General features: G+C 32.4%; 4 protein-coding genes across 7 annotated transcripts; all 4 read left to right on the top strand.

The window, feature by feature from the left end:
• The first annotated feature begins 285 nt into the window (after nt 1-285).
• On the top strand, nt 286-1,807 carry LOC145056670 (glutathione S-transferase T1-like). Its single transcript, XM_079004379.1, has 6 exons — nt 286-400; nt 629-702; nt 807-867; nt 956-1,009; nt 1,085-1,364; nt 1,461-1,807. The coding sequence occupies exons 1-6, from the start codon at nt 336-338 to the stop codon at nt 1,644-1,646; spliced, it is 720 nt and encodes a 239-aa protein (XP_078860505.1). The 5' UTR covers nt 286-335; the 3' UTR covers nt 1,647-1,807.
• A 4,314-nt stretch (nt 1,808-6,121) lies between these two features.
• LOC145056669 (glutathione S-transferase T1-like) lies at nt 6,122-7,944 on the top strand. Of its 4 annotated transcripts, none has more exons than XM_079004375.1 (7): nt 6,122-6,272; nt 6,563-6,636; nt 6,764-6,824; nt 6,920-6,973; nt 7,097-7,176; nt 7,259-7,473; nt 7,552-7,944. In XM_079004375.1, exons 1-7 carry the CDS (start codon nt 6,208-6,210, stop codon nt 7,741-7,743), a joined length of 741 nt encoding a protein of 246 aa, XP_078860501.1. In that variant the 5' UTR covers nt 6,122-6,207; the 3' UTR covers nt 7,744-7,944. The 4 variants fall into 4 exon arrangements, with proteins under 4 accessions (XP_078860501.1, XP_078860502.1, XP_078860504.1 ...); XM_079004376.1 differs by having other exon boundaries at nt 6,123-6,272; nt 7,274-7,473; XM_079004378.1 differs by having other exon boundaries at nt 6,170-6,488.
• A 2,217-nt stretch (nt 7,945-10,161) lies between these two features.
• Nucleotides 10,162-12,281, top strand: LOC145057817 (glutathione S-transferase T1-like). The gene is made up of 8 exons (XM_079005720.1): nt 10,162-10,249; nt 10,514-10,584; nt 11,059-11,132; nt 11,207-11,267; nt 11,351-11,404; nt 11,470-11,549; nt 11,687-11,889; nt 11,962-12,281. The coding sequence occupies exons 2-8, from the start codon at nt 10,520-10,522 to the stop codon at nt 12,151-12,153; spliced, it is 729 nt and encodes a 242-aa protein (XP_078861846.1). The 5' UTR covers nt 10,162-10,249; nt 10,514-10,519; the 3' UTR covers nt 12,154-12,281.
• Nucleotides 12,282-12,401: 120 nt separating this feature from the next.
• On the top strand, nt 12,402-15,288 carry LOC145057818 (glutathione S-transferase T1-like). The gene is made up of 7 exons (XM_079005721.1): nt 12,402-13,199; nt 13,674-13,747; nt 13,845-13,905; nt 14,008-14,061; nt 14,131-14,210; nt 14,493-14,695; nt 14,783-15,288. The coding sequence occupies exons 1-7, from the start codon at nt 13,135-13,137 to the stop codon at nt 14,972-14,974; spliced, it is 729 nt and encodes a 242-aa protein (XP_078861847.1). The 5' UTR covers nt 12,402-13,134; the 3' UTR covers nt 14,975-15,288.
• The last annotated feature ends 261 nt before the right edge of the window (nt 15,289-15,549 follow it).

Here is a 15,549-nt window from a genome sequence, read left to right on the forward strand (position 1 = left end):
ATACATTATATTACATTCTGTTTTTCACGAAAATGAGATGAGTTCTTTCACATTTTGATACGAAAATGTCGTTATGGAAGAGTTTAGTTGTCAAAATAATCAATGCATGTTCGAATAAACTTCTGCAACAGTGCAATTGTTGGGTGGCTTAGAGGTTTTATTATTAATTAACTAGTTTATTTTTATTGATTAATGTCTATCTTTTGTAAACACCACGTTTTAGATTAAAAAAAAACATTTTTGAGTAGCAAAAGATTCAAAATATATGTAGTTAAAAGTCAAAGGCTTTAATTTACTAGATCCAAATCAAAGCTCGATCTAGACACAGAGAAAACATGGTGCTGAAAGTATATGCTGATCGACTCTCCCAACCATCTCGTTCTGTCCTCCTCTTCTGCAAGTAAATTACACCCTTCATTTGATTTTCAATTGCATTTTCTTTCATCATCCGATTATAGTTTTCCGACTGGATTAGTACACCTATTGAAGCTATTAGTTAATTTATCGTTTATATTCGGTGTTTCCTTTCTTTAGTTCCGGTTAGGTTTTCTTTATCACTGCACAAGTGATATTCTAACTGATGCTTGTCAAAAATCGTGGCTCGTTTTTTTTTGGATGTTATTTGAAGGGTAATTGGGATCGACTTTGAGGAAATCCAAGTAGAGGTCTTGAAAAATCAGCGATTCTCCCCTGAATATAAGGGTTTGTTTGCTACCATCTGCATTGATTTGTGCTAATAAGTTCATATGAAAACTACAAAACATTCATACAAACTTTACATAGGTCATGTTTTATGTTTTATGCAGCAATAAATCCCATGTCTCAAGTTCCAGCCATAGTTGATGGACACTTGAAGCTGTTTGAGAGGTTCTTCATTTCTGCTTCTTAAGTTTATGGTATACTTATACATAATAAACTCTCGGTTTTCATAATAAGAATTTGTTGTGGTTTATAGTCACGCAATTCTTATCTACTTATCATGTTCATTTCCCGGTGTTGCTAATAATTGGTAAGTCCGGGTTTCTTCTCCTTCAATTCCTCTGCATACAAATCCCAAACTCCAATAAACTCCATTGATGTATAGGTATCCTAGTGATGTATCCAGAAGAGCTAAGATCCACTCTGTTTTAGATTGGCATCATTCCAATTTACATCGTGGTTCAGTTGGACTTATTTTAAACACTATCATGGCACCCAAAGGGTTCCCTTCAAGCCCTCAAGCAGCTAAAGAAGCTGAGAAGATACTCATGAAATCTTTGAATAAATTAGAAACATTTTGGTTAAAAGATGGAAGCTTTTTGGTTGGAAGCTCCAAACCATCGATTGCAGATATCAATTTAGTATGTGATATCATGCAACTTCAGGTAAGGTGATCATATAAAATCAATCGATCAATCGTATTCATGTTATGTGCTTTTTTGGGTAAATCTTGATCAAAATTACAAAATTTTGATTGTCAGCTTTTGAGTGATAAGGATTTTGATCGGATATTAAGCCCTTACAAGAAAGTTGTTCAGTGGATCCAAGATACAATATCTGCAACTGCACCTCATTTTCATGAAGTTCATGGGCTTCTCTTTAAAGCCCAGAAAAGAATTCGAGGGCAGATGGCAACACAGACTTTTTCTGCATTGAGTAAAATTTGATACATATGGGGTATCAATGTCATTATAGGATTCGAATGTGTGATTATTTGAGTAATATGTGAAATTTTGGCAAAGCATTTAAGGAAAGTGGCTATTTTGCTCATTTTCTCTTACAATAAGAGTCCTATTGTAAAGTGAAATATGATCACTGTCATGAAGAATCCACAAAAATAGTCAAAACATGTAACTATGTAAGTCCAAAAATCTAAAATGAATCTAATGATAACACTTAGTAATTAATAACTTCTCCATTTATAGAAACTCTATTGTATAAGTTTAACAAAATTTGTGTCAATAATAGATTTTATGACATCCAGTTTGCTAGAATCGTCACTAGAATTTTATAAGCTCTTGTACGTCATTATGTGTTGAAGTTCGAAAATATAACCTACGATCATGTTTAGAGAAGACACAAGCTATTATCAAAGTTCTTTTGATCAATTTTTGGCAAAAGCTTGTGTGTTTGTTTTTAATGCGATGTTTGGTTTTTTGACAAAAAGTTTTTTGACCTCGTATGAGGAAAGACATTTTAGAAAAAGATTGTTTTTTAGAAGTCAAAAGACATTAAAAAAAACTTTTTGACTCTTTTTTTCATAAGACAAAAAAAATAGTTTCTGATTTTGAAAAACGTTTTCTAAGTTTTAACTATATTGTGATATTTCTTTTTCAATTGTCAGCACCGCGGCCGTCACCACCACCCAACCTCTGCCACTATCACCCTCACCTCCAATGCCACCACCACCACCACACCTACTTCCGCCTCCTCCACCTCCATCGTCACCACCACCAAAAATATCGGTCTATTTCGTGAAGACTTTAAAAAGAAACAAACGATCTTTTTTATGAAAACCAAAGACATGGAAATATACTTTTGGTCCACATGTTATTCTATACTCATGGAAAAATTCCAAAGAAATTTTATCTTTTTCAAGCATACGCCACCTAAATGTCCAACAACTTACATACTACTTTGGTATGATTTGGTGCATACATGGGGCATGGGACTGAAGTATGAACAGCTGACAGTGTGTGTTTGTTGACTATTGGCACTATAGCAGGCACCTTTTAGAAAATAAAAGAATTTTTTGTTAAGAATTAATGGATTCAAAAAAGTTTAAGGTTTTAAGCAATCCAATATCACAATTACGTGGTGGAAAGAAACACTTAAACATAATTTGCAATGTCAAATCCAACTGGAACTAACAGGATCAACCAAAATACAATCATATGGGATTAAATAATTTTACCTTTAGTACCTCATTCATTTCCAACTAACTTTCAAATTTAAGATGACTGTTGATATATATATATATATATATATATATATATATATATATATATATATATATATATATATATATATATATATATATATATATATATATATATATATATATATATATATATAACCCTTTTTTTTTCTTAAACAAGAAAGTTAATAAATCAAAAGAATCTATTTCAAAGATCTAACAAATTTCAAATGGTAGTGATGTAGGGAACTTGTAACTTTGATTTCTTCTTTATACTTATTATTACAAGATGTATGCAAGGTTTAATTTTGGTTTCTTTGTTAACGTTTCTATTATCTGAGGTCCCACACAACATCGAGCCCTGCTCGGTATATAGATCTGTCCTTCATCAGGCCTCGCCTGGAATCGGGCCCCGCCCGGTATACATATTAACATACAAACATATAATCATACGAACACATGCGATAATCACAAAGACAATAACATACAATACTGTTATCGGGCCCTGCCCGACATTGGGCCTTGCCTGGTAAGCATACAATAACATAACGCATGCAAGAGTCATGCAAACATCTAGCACCCTAACATAATAACTCATGAGCCGACATTGGTTCCTTCAACCCGCTAAACGCAGTGAGGAAACTCACTTCAAGCTGCTGAATCACTCGAATGAATCCCTAACTGTTGGATCGGAAATCTTCGCACTATCAAAATCAACAACATCCAATTATTAATTTGATTCCGACTCATAACCAAAAGTCTAAGCTATTCGGCTGTAACGCCCGCAGATCCGGGCTAGTCAATTTAGAGGCAATAGGGGTCGAAAACGACTTTTCGACAAAAAGATTATTTAGAATAAATAATCTTAACCAAGTTGTAGAAGATGTCACAGGGTTTCCGTACATATAAAGAACGCCGAAATCCGAGTTATAACGAAGAAGTTATGACCCGTCGAAGTTTCGCGTCGGAACCGGCACGGCGCCGGGAAGCGTAAATAGTAAATTTATGATAGAGCGAGATTTAGATTTAGCGCTCTAAACGAAAGTCGTAGAATATGTTAAACTAAGAACTTCGATCAAAAGAAGGCCCAAATCTGACTTCGTATGAAGAAGTTACGATTTTTCGAAGTTTCGGATTAGCAGTGTACAGTCCGAAATTCGAATATTAGATCGAGCGATTTTTAGCCGACACAACCTAAACGCGAATTGAAGATCTCATTATTAGTAGCGTAACAATAAAAAGACAGACGAAAATGGACATCGGATGAAGAAGTTATGAGATTATAACGGACCAATCCTGTCCCGGCCTGTTAAAAATATAACTTTAAAAATAAATTCAAAATTAGCCGAAGGAGTCTAAACGAAAGTTGTAGAGTGCGTCTCCACCTACGCATGGATATAAAGAACGTCAAAAACGGAGTTCGTATGAACGAGTTACAAATTATAATAGCATATTTACGTATTAAAATAAAGTATAAATCATATATACATACACATATATATACATATGTATATATCACTAGAAAGGTATCGATGATGCGGTCATTATAAGACTAATGTTGAGTTCTTTCGACATTAGTTTAGTACAAATATCTTTAAATCTATTTAAAATAGTATTATAAAGGGGTGTTTAGTTGTTTATATAACTATAAGGTCATTAAGTAATTATAGGGGGTAGTTTTTGTAAATTCAATTACAAAAACTAATTTACCTTTATCTAACTTGGCCCAAAACCAAGGCCCAAATCAACCATACAAAGGCCCAAATTCTAAAGCCCAATATATATGGTCCAATCTTCCAAATTGGTCCCGAACCCATCAATTGACCTAAAATCCAAGGAAACCTAACATGCAAGCCCAAAGCCCAAAACAGAGGTCTAATGGCCTAACAAGGCACAAACTTCCAAACCCACACTATGGCCCAATACCGAGGACACTAACCCTAAAGGCCCATCTGCTGAGTATGTGTGGCGTACTCAGCTCGTACGCTTAGCGTACTCCATCCGGGGCTAGTACACTCAGCGTATCAGCTGGATACGCCATGCATACTCCTCAGTGTGCCAATTCACACCATTAAGCACTTAACCTGCTAAGTCCTTCATCTAAACTCTCAAATCTTGTCCCTAAAGGTGACTTATTATGTAAAGTTGGCAACTTTACGTGCATGCATGGCTTAATGGGGCTCAAGAGCTTAAAAATAGCTTAACAAACTTAACACATGTATGGGTCAAGATACACCCTAAAGCTTGCATTTTTATGCATAAGGGAACCTTAAAATGTCCAGATCTAAGGGCTAAGCTTTTGAAACAACCTTTACTCACAAGGACCAACCAAAAGGGACCAAAATAAGCCATAAACAAACCCAAACTGGATCTACACAAGGAGTTAGCAAGCTAAGATCTTTATACCTCAAATGGATCGAAATGAAGATGATAACTTTGAATCTCTAAGCTCTACTCCAAGGAATGAGTCTCCAAGCTCCTTCTACCACTTCGAAATGCACAAGAACACACCAAAATTCTTCACAAGAGCTCAAAAGCACCAAAACAAAGACTAGGGGCAAAATTAAGGTTTAGAAGATATGGAGGTTGGTCTAAAATGTATAGGAGGTGAATTTTAGATGCTTAAATTGGGCACAAACCCTAAAATTTAGAGTTTGTCCCAGACCTGCATACACCATGCGTGCTCCATGTACACCCCACGTACGTAGTTAAGACCCGAGATCAAGAAATGAGCCAGTACTCCCGGCATACTCCAACTTTTTTGAAGTTGGCAAATCTGCCCCCTAGGGACCAATTCTGTAGAACATTAACACACCAAGGGTCTAAAATGAAAAGTACTTTGAATCGGGTGTTAGAGAGAGAGAGAGAGAGAGAGAAAGAGAGAGAGCCCTTATCTTTATGTAATGATAATAAATTCTTATAGAAAAAAATTGAAAATAAATAATCAAGGACAATTTAATCACTTCAATTTTAAAAGAGACCAAATCTATAACGAAACATTTATGTTAATTTTTGTTTGTACTACAAGTTTAATGGTTAGAAGCTACTATCACGAAAATCAGTATTAGAACTTGAGACTTCTAATTTAAGAGGGAAAACTTCTCCTAAATGGACTAACCTACTTTGGCACATTTATATTAAATTGTTTTTATTTTCTTTTAATATATTTTAATGGACATCACGTTTTGAATAAAATAATACATTTTGAGTGGAAAAAAAGTCAAAATGTATGTTCTTGCTAGATCCCACGAAATTAAAGCTTGATCTGGAAAGTAAGTAATAACACACAAATTGTGGACACAGAGAAAAACATGGTGCTGAAAGTATATGCTGATCGACTCTCCCAACCATCTCGTTCTGTTCTCCTCTTCTGCAAGTAAATTACATTTTTCATTTGATTTTCAATTGCAATTTCTTCATCGTCCGATTATAGTTTTCCGACTGGATTAGTACACCTATTGAAGCTATTAGTTAATTGCTCAAGCATACCCTTCTGCTGTTAATTCATCGTTTATATTGGGTGTTTTTCTTTTTTTTTTGTTAAACTGACGTCTGTTCTTCTTAATGGTTACTTTCGTTAGTTCCAGTTAAGGTGAGTGATATTCTTTCTGATACTTGTCGAAAATCGCGTTTCTAATTGCTTGTTTTTTTGAATGTTATTTCTAGGATAAATGGAATTGACTTTGAGGAAATCCGAGTAGATGTCTTGAAAAATCAGCGATTCTCCACTGAATTTAAGGGTTTATTTGCTACCATCTGTATCGATTTGCGCTAAGATCATATGAAAAAAAAAGATAGATATTAAACATTCATATAGATTAAAAAGATAAAATCGTCAAATATTTACTCAGGTTATGATTTATGCAGCAATAAATCCCATGTCTCAAGTTCCAGCAATAGTTGATGGACGCTTTAAGCTGTTTGAGAGGTTTTTTTTGTCTCATTTTTAAAGAAATTTCAGTTTATTGCACAATATAAATTGTTGGTTTTTCATAAGGTGAATTTGTTGTGGTTTGTTTGTAGTCATGCAATTCTTATCTACTTGTCTTGTTCATTTCCTGGAGTTTCTAGTCATTGGTAAGAGTCTGGTTTTCTTCTCTCCTTGAATATGACAAAATCTCTAGAGGCATACAAATCCCAAACTCCAATAAACTCCATGGATTTATCATTTATATATAAAAAGCTTAATCGCATCCATAGGTATCCTGGTGATGTATCCAAAAGAGCTAAAATCCACTCTGTTTTAGACTGGCATCATTCAAACCTACGTCGTGGTTCAGGTGAGATTGACATGGGCAATTAAGTTGTTAATGATGATAAAAAAAAAAATCATCCATTTATTATTAGAATTTGGTTTCATAGTTTTCCTAGTTTCAGTTGGACTTTTTTTGAACACTATCGTGGCACCCGAAGGGTTCCCTTCAAGCCCTCAAGCAGCCAAAGAAGCCGAGAAGATACTCATGAGATCTTTGTATAAATTAGAAACTTTTTGGCTAAAAGATGGAAGATTTTTGGTTGGAAGCTCTCAACCATCGATTGCAGATCTGAGTTTAGTATGTGAAATCATGCAACTTGAGGTAATTTTATACAATCAATCTATATATGTGGTTTTATGGGTAAGTTTTGATCAAAACTCAATATGTTTTGATCGGCAGCTTTTGAGTGATGAGGATCGTGATCGGATATTCAGCCCTTACAAGAAAGTTGTTGAGTGGATCCAAGATACAATATCTGCAACTGCACCTCATTTTCATGAAGTTCATGGGCTTCTCTTTAAAGCCCAGAAAAGAATTCGAGGGCAGATGCTAACACAATCCGAGATTTTTTGTGCATTGAGTAAAATTTGACACATTTGGTGCTAACCACCACCTTTAGTCTGAAGCCAGACTTGAAATCTAACCCTATGGCTGGAGCCGGAGGGCACATTTTCCACGTTTAAGAATTAAGATCTCAAAGGAAGAAAAATTGTTGATTTATCTGAAAAAAATGTTCCACATAAACTCTTATGAAAAATGTTATTACAAATGAATCACATCCCTGTAGAGAAATTTTGTCTGGGTTTTTAGATATAATAAGAAAACCAAATCGGACCAAAACAATCAGTTTTTTTAAACCATAAAAAGTTGTTCAAAACACTTTGGTTTTGTGGTTTACGTATTACTTGTTTGAGGAAAGAAATTGTAGGAACTATAAAGTTCATTTTACAAAATTAAAAAAGTTTCACAAACACCCCTTGTACAACATACATCACCATTTTATGGTACTTTCGTTAAAATACGTTTCATAATACATTTACATTTATATTAAAGTAATTACATGAATGGTCCCCATGCTTTAGAGTAATTTGTACGTTTGGTCCGTAATTTTTTTTTTTTAACTTGGAAGGTCTCTAAAAAGACTATTTTGCCTTTGGTTTTTTAATTTATTTAAATAAGATGGGGTAGGTAAGATAAGGTAAGGTGAGATGGAAGTGGGGTTGTGGTCGTGTTTATTTAAATAAATTAAAAAATCATAGGCAAAATAGTCATTTTAGGTAAAACAGGGACCAAGCGCGCAACAAAAACAAACAGTTGAGACCTTTTGAGTTAAAAAAATAAGTTAGGGACCAAATATGCAAATTACCCGAAACCATAAGGACCATTCATATAATTTACTCTTTATATTATTTTGAAAGCTCTTATCCAATAATAAATTATAATAAAACAATATTAAAATTGACAGTTTAATTTTTAAAAAAGAAATTTATAAACTTAACCAAAAATGCTAATTACTTTGTAAAAAATAGCAAAAAATTAATAAGTTACACAAAATAACCGTCAAAATCGCAAATAATTAGCACAATCTGCGGCTTTGTTAGTCCATCCATGAATGTACAATACATTAATGTGTGTTTTGTGCATTGAGACTTGTACATTCACATATAAAAGTTCATCTATGATTTTGTCCTATCCCATTTGTGATTTGCATGTTGAAGTATAAATGCCCTTTTTTTTAAGCCCTCATTTTTCTTGTTACAAAATTGGGAAAACTCTCTTGTATTCTCAACGATCAACTATGGACGAAGCTATGAATAGACTATATTTGGCATTTGCATAACATCATACACTGAGTAAATTTCACTAGATAGTTTATACTGTTTTAACGATTTAATTTGGTAAAAACATTATATATTGTTTATGTATAAAGTTACCAATTGTTGAGTAAAAGGTTTTTGATCATATTTGTGTTTGTATCTATCTTGCAAAAGGTTCTATTTGCACAGATTTTAAGCAAAAGGCTTAACCAACGGGTAAAGATGCATTTTTTACAAATTGATCTAATGTTTGAGTAACTTTCTTTTTGTTTTGATAATTTGAAAAAATAAAAATAAAAGAAACAAATGGATTAGCTCTTAGTAAAGGTTGTTGCTAATTGGGTAATTGATAAAAAAAAATATATCTTATGCTATATTATAAAGCATATTGATCATATCTTAAATTTTAAAATGTGAAAATTACAAAACATTTTGTACAAGTTAATCATGCATAAATAATTCATTAATACTTGTCAAAAATTTGAAGACTTGAATTAGGAAAGTAATTAAGAAATTTAATTTGAAGCAAAATAAAATTTTAAAATACTAAATTCATATGTATATAAATTAATTTATGTTTCTTAAACTAAACATCAATATTAATTTATTTACATCAATATTATTAACATACAATATAAATATAAGGTATATATATATATATATATATATATATATATATATATATATATATATATATATATATTATTTAAAAGTGGTAAATATTTATTATGCAATAATTAATAATTAAATCTAATAAATATTTCACCGTATGAAACTATTCGTTAAGAAATCTATTTATTATCACCGTTTTGCACGGACACACATCTAATATATATAATAGACATATCTAATTATCATTTTATTTAGGGCCCTTTTATTTAATCAAAAATGAATGAAAAATTATTCGGTAAAACTATATTTAAGTAAGTTTTGAATATTTTGAAATAAACAAATGTTACGAATTCATAGTTAATTTTAACAAATTTGTAGTCAACTCTAATTATTTAAAAAAAATTACACCGACAAATCGCATATGGGATGTGAAGCATATAGGGAACATCCATCTGTGATTTGGTGAAAATTATATATATATATTTTATATTCTGGATCTAGAGCAAATAAAATATGGATGATTAGGAAATAACAGAGGACTCACCAAATTAAATTGCAGATAGACTCCCCCAAATAGGAGATGGCTAAACAACAGGGAACTAAGAACTCATTCTAACACAACATCGTAGATAGACGTTAGCCGTCTATGATTTTTGTGGTTACTTTGTGTAATTTTCTTTTTTTGCTATTTTTTTACTAAATTATTAACGTTTTTACTAAATTAGCAAATTTCTCTTTTTATTTTAAAATAAATACTACTTACCTAAAAACATCAAAAGCATACTCTCAGAAAATAGTCAAAGATATTTGTCTTATAATCACAGAAAATAGTCAAAAGATTTTGTTCTTGTGTTGTAGTTTTCCTTGATAAAAAGCTTCAACTTTGACATTTAATACTCCGAAGATCTGACCCGAGCTTCGTTTCCTGATAGATAAACATGGCGCTGAAAGTATATGGTAATCGAATGTCCGAACCAACTCGTGCAGTTCTCATCTTCTGCAAGTAACTTCTTTTCTTTCCCCTTTTCGCTAATTTAGTAAATTAACTTGTATTTACAAATGCCCTTTCTTTCATCTTCCATCTGTAATTTTCGGATCGAATAGTTAAATACGCACCATTTTGTTCTTGTTCTGTGAGTGAGTACACGAATTGAAGCAATTAGGTTATTGTGGTAACCTTTTCATGTTGGGTTTGGTTTAGATTTCTAGAACTATTGCTGAATTTTTCACTCTAGTTTCTTTCTCTAGTTTGACTTTCATTTCAACCAAAAAAAATACCCCTTTTGTATCAATTTGTGCAAATTGAATTAGGTTTGTCAATGAATGGTTGTAAATACTATGTTCTATGCCTTTGCTTCGTTAGTTTCAGTAATTTGACTATTTTATTTTATTTTATTTTTAATTTGACTTGTTTATTGTTAAATTGATTCTTTACTCTCTCTCTCTCTCTCATGCCCTTTTTGGATGTTATTTGAAGAAAAAACGGGATAGATTTTGAGGAAATCCAGGTAGACGTCTTGAAAGGCCACCATTTCTCCCCTGAATATAAAGGTTTGTTTGATGATACCTTCTGCATTCATTAACTGAAGCAAAGGGTTTCATCTCACCACTCTTGTTTTATGCAGCAATAAATCCCATGCGCCAAATTCCTGCAATAGTTGATGGAAAATTGAAGCTGTTTGAAAGGTTCTTTTTGCATCTTTTACGTGATATTCAATTCCTCACTATCTGTCCAATATCGATTCATTTGTTTTATGTTGGATTTTCAGTCATGCGATTCTTATCTACTTATCTTGTGCGTTTCCAGGAGTAGCTAGTCACTGGTGAGTCGTTTATTTATTTATTTTAATTTTAATTGCATAAATTTATTAGTTGGTTACATGCATAGGTATCCTGTTGATCCATCCAAAAGAGCTAAGATTCATTCCATTTTAGATTGGCATCATTCATATCTTCGACGTGGTGCAGGTGATAAGTAATTAATTTAATTAGTACTTATTTTTAAAATTATATTTCAGATATCGCGAATGCTTTTTTTTTTTTTATAAAATATATATATATATATATATATATATATATATATATATATGTATATATACTTTCAGCTGGACTTGTATTCAACAGTATCTTGGCACCAGTAAATGGCATGCGTTCATACCCTCAGATAATCATTCAAGCTGAGGAGATTCTGTTGAGATCTTTGTCTAAATTAGAAAATGTTTGGTTAAAAGATGGAAGCTTTTTGGGTGGAAGCACTCAACCATCAATCGCAGATCTCAGTTTAGCATGTGAAGTCATGCAACTTGAGGTAATCTAATCATACAAAAGCTTCAGTTATGGTCTGTTAATTGTAACTAATTCTTTTTTTGTTTGTGTTTAGCTTTTGAGTGAGAAGGATTACAATAGGATATTAAGCCCTTACAAGAAAGTGAAAAAGTGGATTGAAGACACAAGGAGTGCAACTGCACCTTATTTTGATGAAGTTCATGAGCATCTCTTTGAATCCCAAAAAGGAATTCGAGAGAAAATGGTGACACAAACTGGAAAAAACAATGTGAGGTCAAAGATGTGAGATGACGCATAATAAGGGTTTTTCAGATAACTAACAGAATGAATTTTCAAATATGGATTCGGATATCAAAATTCCCATCAATGTAATTTTATAAACATCAAGTATCAAGAAGTTATAAAACCAATAAATGATTTACCTATAATAAAAAATTAAAAACCCATGACCATATTAAAAAGAAATAACAAACAATAACTAAGTGTCTACAAACGGAATGATTCAGTGTTGAACCACTAAGATGTATGAATGATTAAGTGATGTTTGGTAAAGTTTCTACCCGGATATGTTGAATGAGCAAAATTACCATTTTAGCCTTCTAACAAAAACAACTTTGGAACTATAATTTAATTCACATTTTTTTTTTGTTAAATTGCTATGTAGGAAGACAAATGAATAGTTTATAGAGGCTTAAACACGTCCTGAATGCTTAAGGATTCAGAGGCTGCCTTTATATGAAACGATTCAGATACCATTAAGAGGTTTACCAAAAATCCCTTTAACTCACGAACCATAAATTCTATCGGAAATTCGGAATTGAAGCAAACAAACCTATACGTATTAATCAATTAACAGCAACCATGTTCCTTAGTTTTAGTTAATTGCTATCCACAATAGTATAGCACCAAAATTGCAAGTTTTACTTTTCATTCCTAATTGTCGACTCAAATATTAAATCACAAACTGAGGGAAATCTTAGTAATGATAATATTTTTCCTTAATAAGTAATAAGAGTATCCATTTCTTGAAGAATGAATCCCAAGTTCCAATGCATATATTATACTTCCTCTACACTCTTGTGAGTTGTGAGAACATGGACGCATGGGTGTCGTGTCTCTAGCACATAAGATATCAAAGATCTTGTCAAAGTTATGCATATTCACTATTTAATCAGCTTCCTCAACTTCAATACTTCAAACTCCAAAGATTTGATCTGTGCATGCGCCATTAATTGAATATTCCTGAGAAAGAGAGAATCTAATTAACATGGTGCTGAAAGTATATGGTCATAGAATTTCTGAACCATCTCGTGCAGTTCTCATCTTCTGCAAGTAATCAATTTATCTTCTATCCTCATCTTTTCTGCTAATTACTGTTTGTAAATGCTCTTTCTATCATCTTCAATTCCTCGATAGTTTAGTAAATACCAGCCATTTCGTTCTTGAATTGTGATTGACCACAAGTATTGAAGTGACCCATTTTAAGATGAGTCAAACATGTTGGGTTGTATTTCTAGACTAGTTTCTTATTTCATTAGTTTGACTGACATTCTACTAGACTAAAAACCCTTTTTTTGGTATTTATTTGCGCAAATTGAATTAGTTTTTTTTTCTTTAACTTCTGTTTGAAAGCTATACGTTCTATAATACTTTTGATTTGCATTGTTAGTTAATTTCAGTAATTTGTTTTATGTTTACTTGTGTATCTGTAAATAAATATATGTTGGTTTGCGTGGGGTTTATTAACTGTTGAATAGATTCTTTATCCAATAATCTTCTTGTTGACCTTTTTGATGTTATTTGAAGGATAAACATGATAGATTTTGAGGAAATTCACGTGGAGGTCTTGAAAGGCCAGCAATTCTCCCAAGAATATGGAGGTTTGTTAATTTGACAACTTTTGCATTCATTAACATAAGTAGTTTGTATCAAGATAAGTGATTTAAGAACCTGACAAATCGATCTTGTTTTATGTAGCAATAACTCCCATGCGCCAAATTCCAGCAATAGTTGATGGACATTTGAAGTTGATTGAAAGGTTCTTTTTGCATCTCCTCATGATATATATATTCAACTCCTCAATATCTATCTATCTATCTATCTATCTATCGATTCGTTTGTTTTATGTTTTGATTTGTAGTCATGCGATCCTTATCTACTTAAGTTGTTCATTTCCTGGAGTGGCTAGCCACTGGTGAGTATGTTTTCTTCTTAAACTTCACTTAGCTCCATGAATAAATATATAAGCTTATTTCATGAACAGGTATCCTGGTGATCCACAAAAAAGAGCTAAGATCCATTCCATTTTAGATTGGCATCATTCTCATTTACGTCGTGGTGCAGGTGATACATAGGGCGTGTTTGGCTTAGCTTTTAAAAGCTCAAAAGTTCTTTTCCAAAAAGTTACAAAAAGTCAGGATTTTCTGGCTTTTCCGAAAAGTTGCTTTTCCTTGTATTAGAACTCAAAAAGTTACTAGTTTACCAAACATCTTTTTGTTTTTTTTTCTTTTACAAAAAGGACTTTTGGCTGTGAAAAGCTAAGCCAAACACATAGATAGTCTTTTCATAATATTATTGCAAATTGTTGGCAAAAGATAAGATTTTAAATCATAATTTGGTTTTCAGCTGGACTTGTATACACCACTATCTTGGCACCACTAAATGGCCTTCGTTCATTCCTTCAGATAGTCATTCAAGCTGAAGAGATACTCCTGAAATCTTTGTCCGAATTAGAAAATGTTTGGTTAAAAGATGGAACGTTTTTGGGTGGAATCTCCCAACCATCAATTGCAGATCTCAGTTTAGCGTGTGAAGTCATGCAACTTGAGGTAATATTATAATTTAAACTCTACAGCATGTTACAAAAAGCTTCAGTTGTGTTCTGTTAATTGTAACTAAATAGTTTTTGTGCATAGCTTTTGAATGAGGAGGATTACCATCAGATATTAAGCCCTTACAAGAAAGTAAAAAAGTGGATTAAAGACGTAAGAAGTGCGACTGCACCTTATTTTGATGAAATTCATGAGTATCTTTTTGAATCCCAAAAAGGAATTCGTGATCAAATGGCAACACAATCAGGGAAAAAGAAAGTGAGGCCGAAAATGTGACACCACTTAACCTTGTTCATTTAATGAAATTTCTCAAAATTATGTAACCATCATTAGATGTTAATTAGCTAGGTTATACACAAACACACACAAATGCTTTAGCTACATGGTAGAGTTGTGTTTTACATCGAGTATACTCACTTTTTTCCCCACACATAATTCGGGTAGATCGTTCTTTATCAAATGGATTGATGTAACAGCTGGTAACAACAGGTCAAAGTTCGTCGGTCAAACCATCTAAACACCTCTGTAAAATGGACCTATTGTGTAGTATTTCTTGTTTTTTAGTGCAATTGAAGTCATTATACTTAAAATTGCATAACAAATACCTTGAAATTTCTTAAGTTTGCCAGTCATTAACTATTGGAAAACAATTCACAAAATGAGTATTAATGAATGCCCTAAATACAAATTTTTTGTATTAATCATATTTGAGAGCTATTGATAAGTTATTTGAATAGCTTATGCTCACCTGATTCTGTAGTTATAAAAAACATCCAAAAGGGAGATCGTATGAAGAAGTTATACATCTTTCAAATTATTAAATTAGTATTTATCTGATTTTTATACGAACT

This window comes from Lactuca serriola, chromosome 6 (assembly GCF_051521515.1).
Source record: "Lactuca serriola cultivar US96UC23 chromosome 6, Lser_US96UC23_V15, whole genome shotgun sequence".
In the NCBI taxonomy this organism is placed as follows: Eukaryota; Viridiplantae; Streptophyta; class Magnoliopsida; order Asterales; family Asteraceae; genus Lactuca; species Lactuca serriola.

Excerpts from the sequence above, each read along its gene's own strand:
- LOC145056670 (XM_079004379.1), top strand. The coding sequence starts at position 336 with ATGGTGCTGAAAGTATATGCTGATCGACTCTCCCAACCATCTCGTTCT. Across the intron at positions 401-628 it reads TCTGTCCTCCTCTTCTGCAA|GGTAATTGGGATCGACTTTG; the intron begins GTAAATTACACC and ends TGTTATTTGAAG. Across the intron at positions 703-806 it reads ATTCTCCCCTGAATATAAGG|CAATAAATCCCATGTCTCAA; the intron begins GTTTGTTTGCTA and ends TGTTTTATGCAG.
- LOC145056669 (XM_079004375.1), top strand. The coding sequence starts at position 6,208 with ATGGTGCTGAAAGTATATGCTGATCGACTCTCCCAACCATCTCGTTCT. Across the intron at positions 6,637-6,763 it reads ATTCTCCACTGAATTTAAGG|CAATAAATCCCATGTCTCAA; the intron begins GTTTATTTGCTA and ends TGATTTATGCAG. Across the intron at positions 6,825-6,919 it reads CGCTTTAAGCTGTTTGAGAG|TCATGCAATTCTTATCTACT; the intron begins GTTTTTTTTGTC and ends GTTTGTTTGTAG.
- LOC145057817 (XM_079005720.1), top strand. The coding sequence starts at position 10,520 with ATGGCGCTGAAAGTATATGGTAATCGAATGTCCGAACCAACTCGTGCA. Across the intron at positions 11,268-11,350 it reads AAATTGAAGCTGTTTGAAAG|TCATGCGATTCTTATCTACT; the intron begins GTTCTTTTTGCA and ends TTGGATTTTCAG. Across the intron at positions 11,550-11,686 it reads ATATCTTCGACGTGGTGCAG|CTGGACTTGTATTCAACAGT; the intron begins GTGATAAGTAAT and ends ATATACTTTCAG.
- LOC145057818 (XM_079005721.1), top strand. The coding sequence starts at position 13,135 with ATGGTGCTGAAAGTATATGGTCATAGAATTTCTGAACCATCTCGTGCA. Across the intron at positions 13,200-13,673 it reads GCAGTTCTCATCTTCTGCAA|GATAAACATGATAGATTTTG; the intron begins GTAATCAATTTA and ends TGTTATTTGAAG. Across the intron at positions 14,211-14,492 it reads TCATTTACGTCGTGGTGCAG|CTGGACTTGTATACACCACT; the intron begins GTGATACATAGG and ends TTTGGTTTTCAG.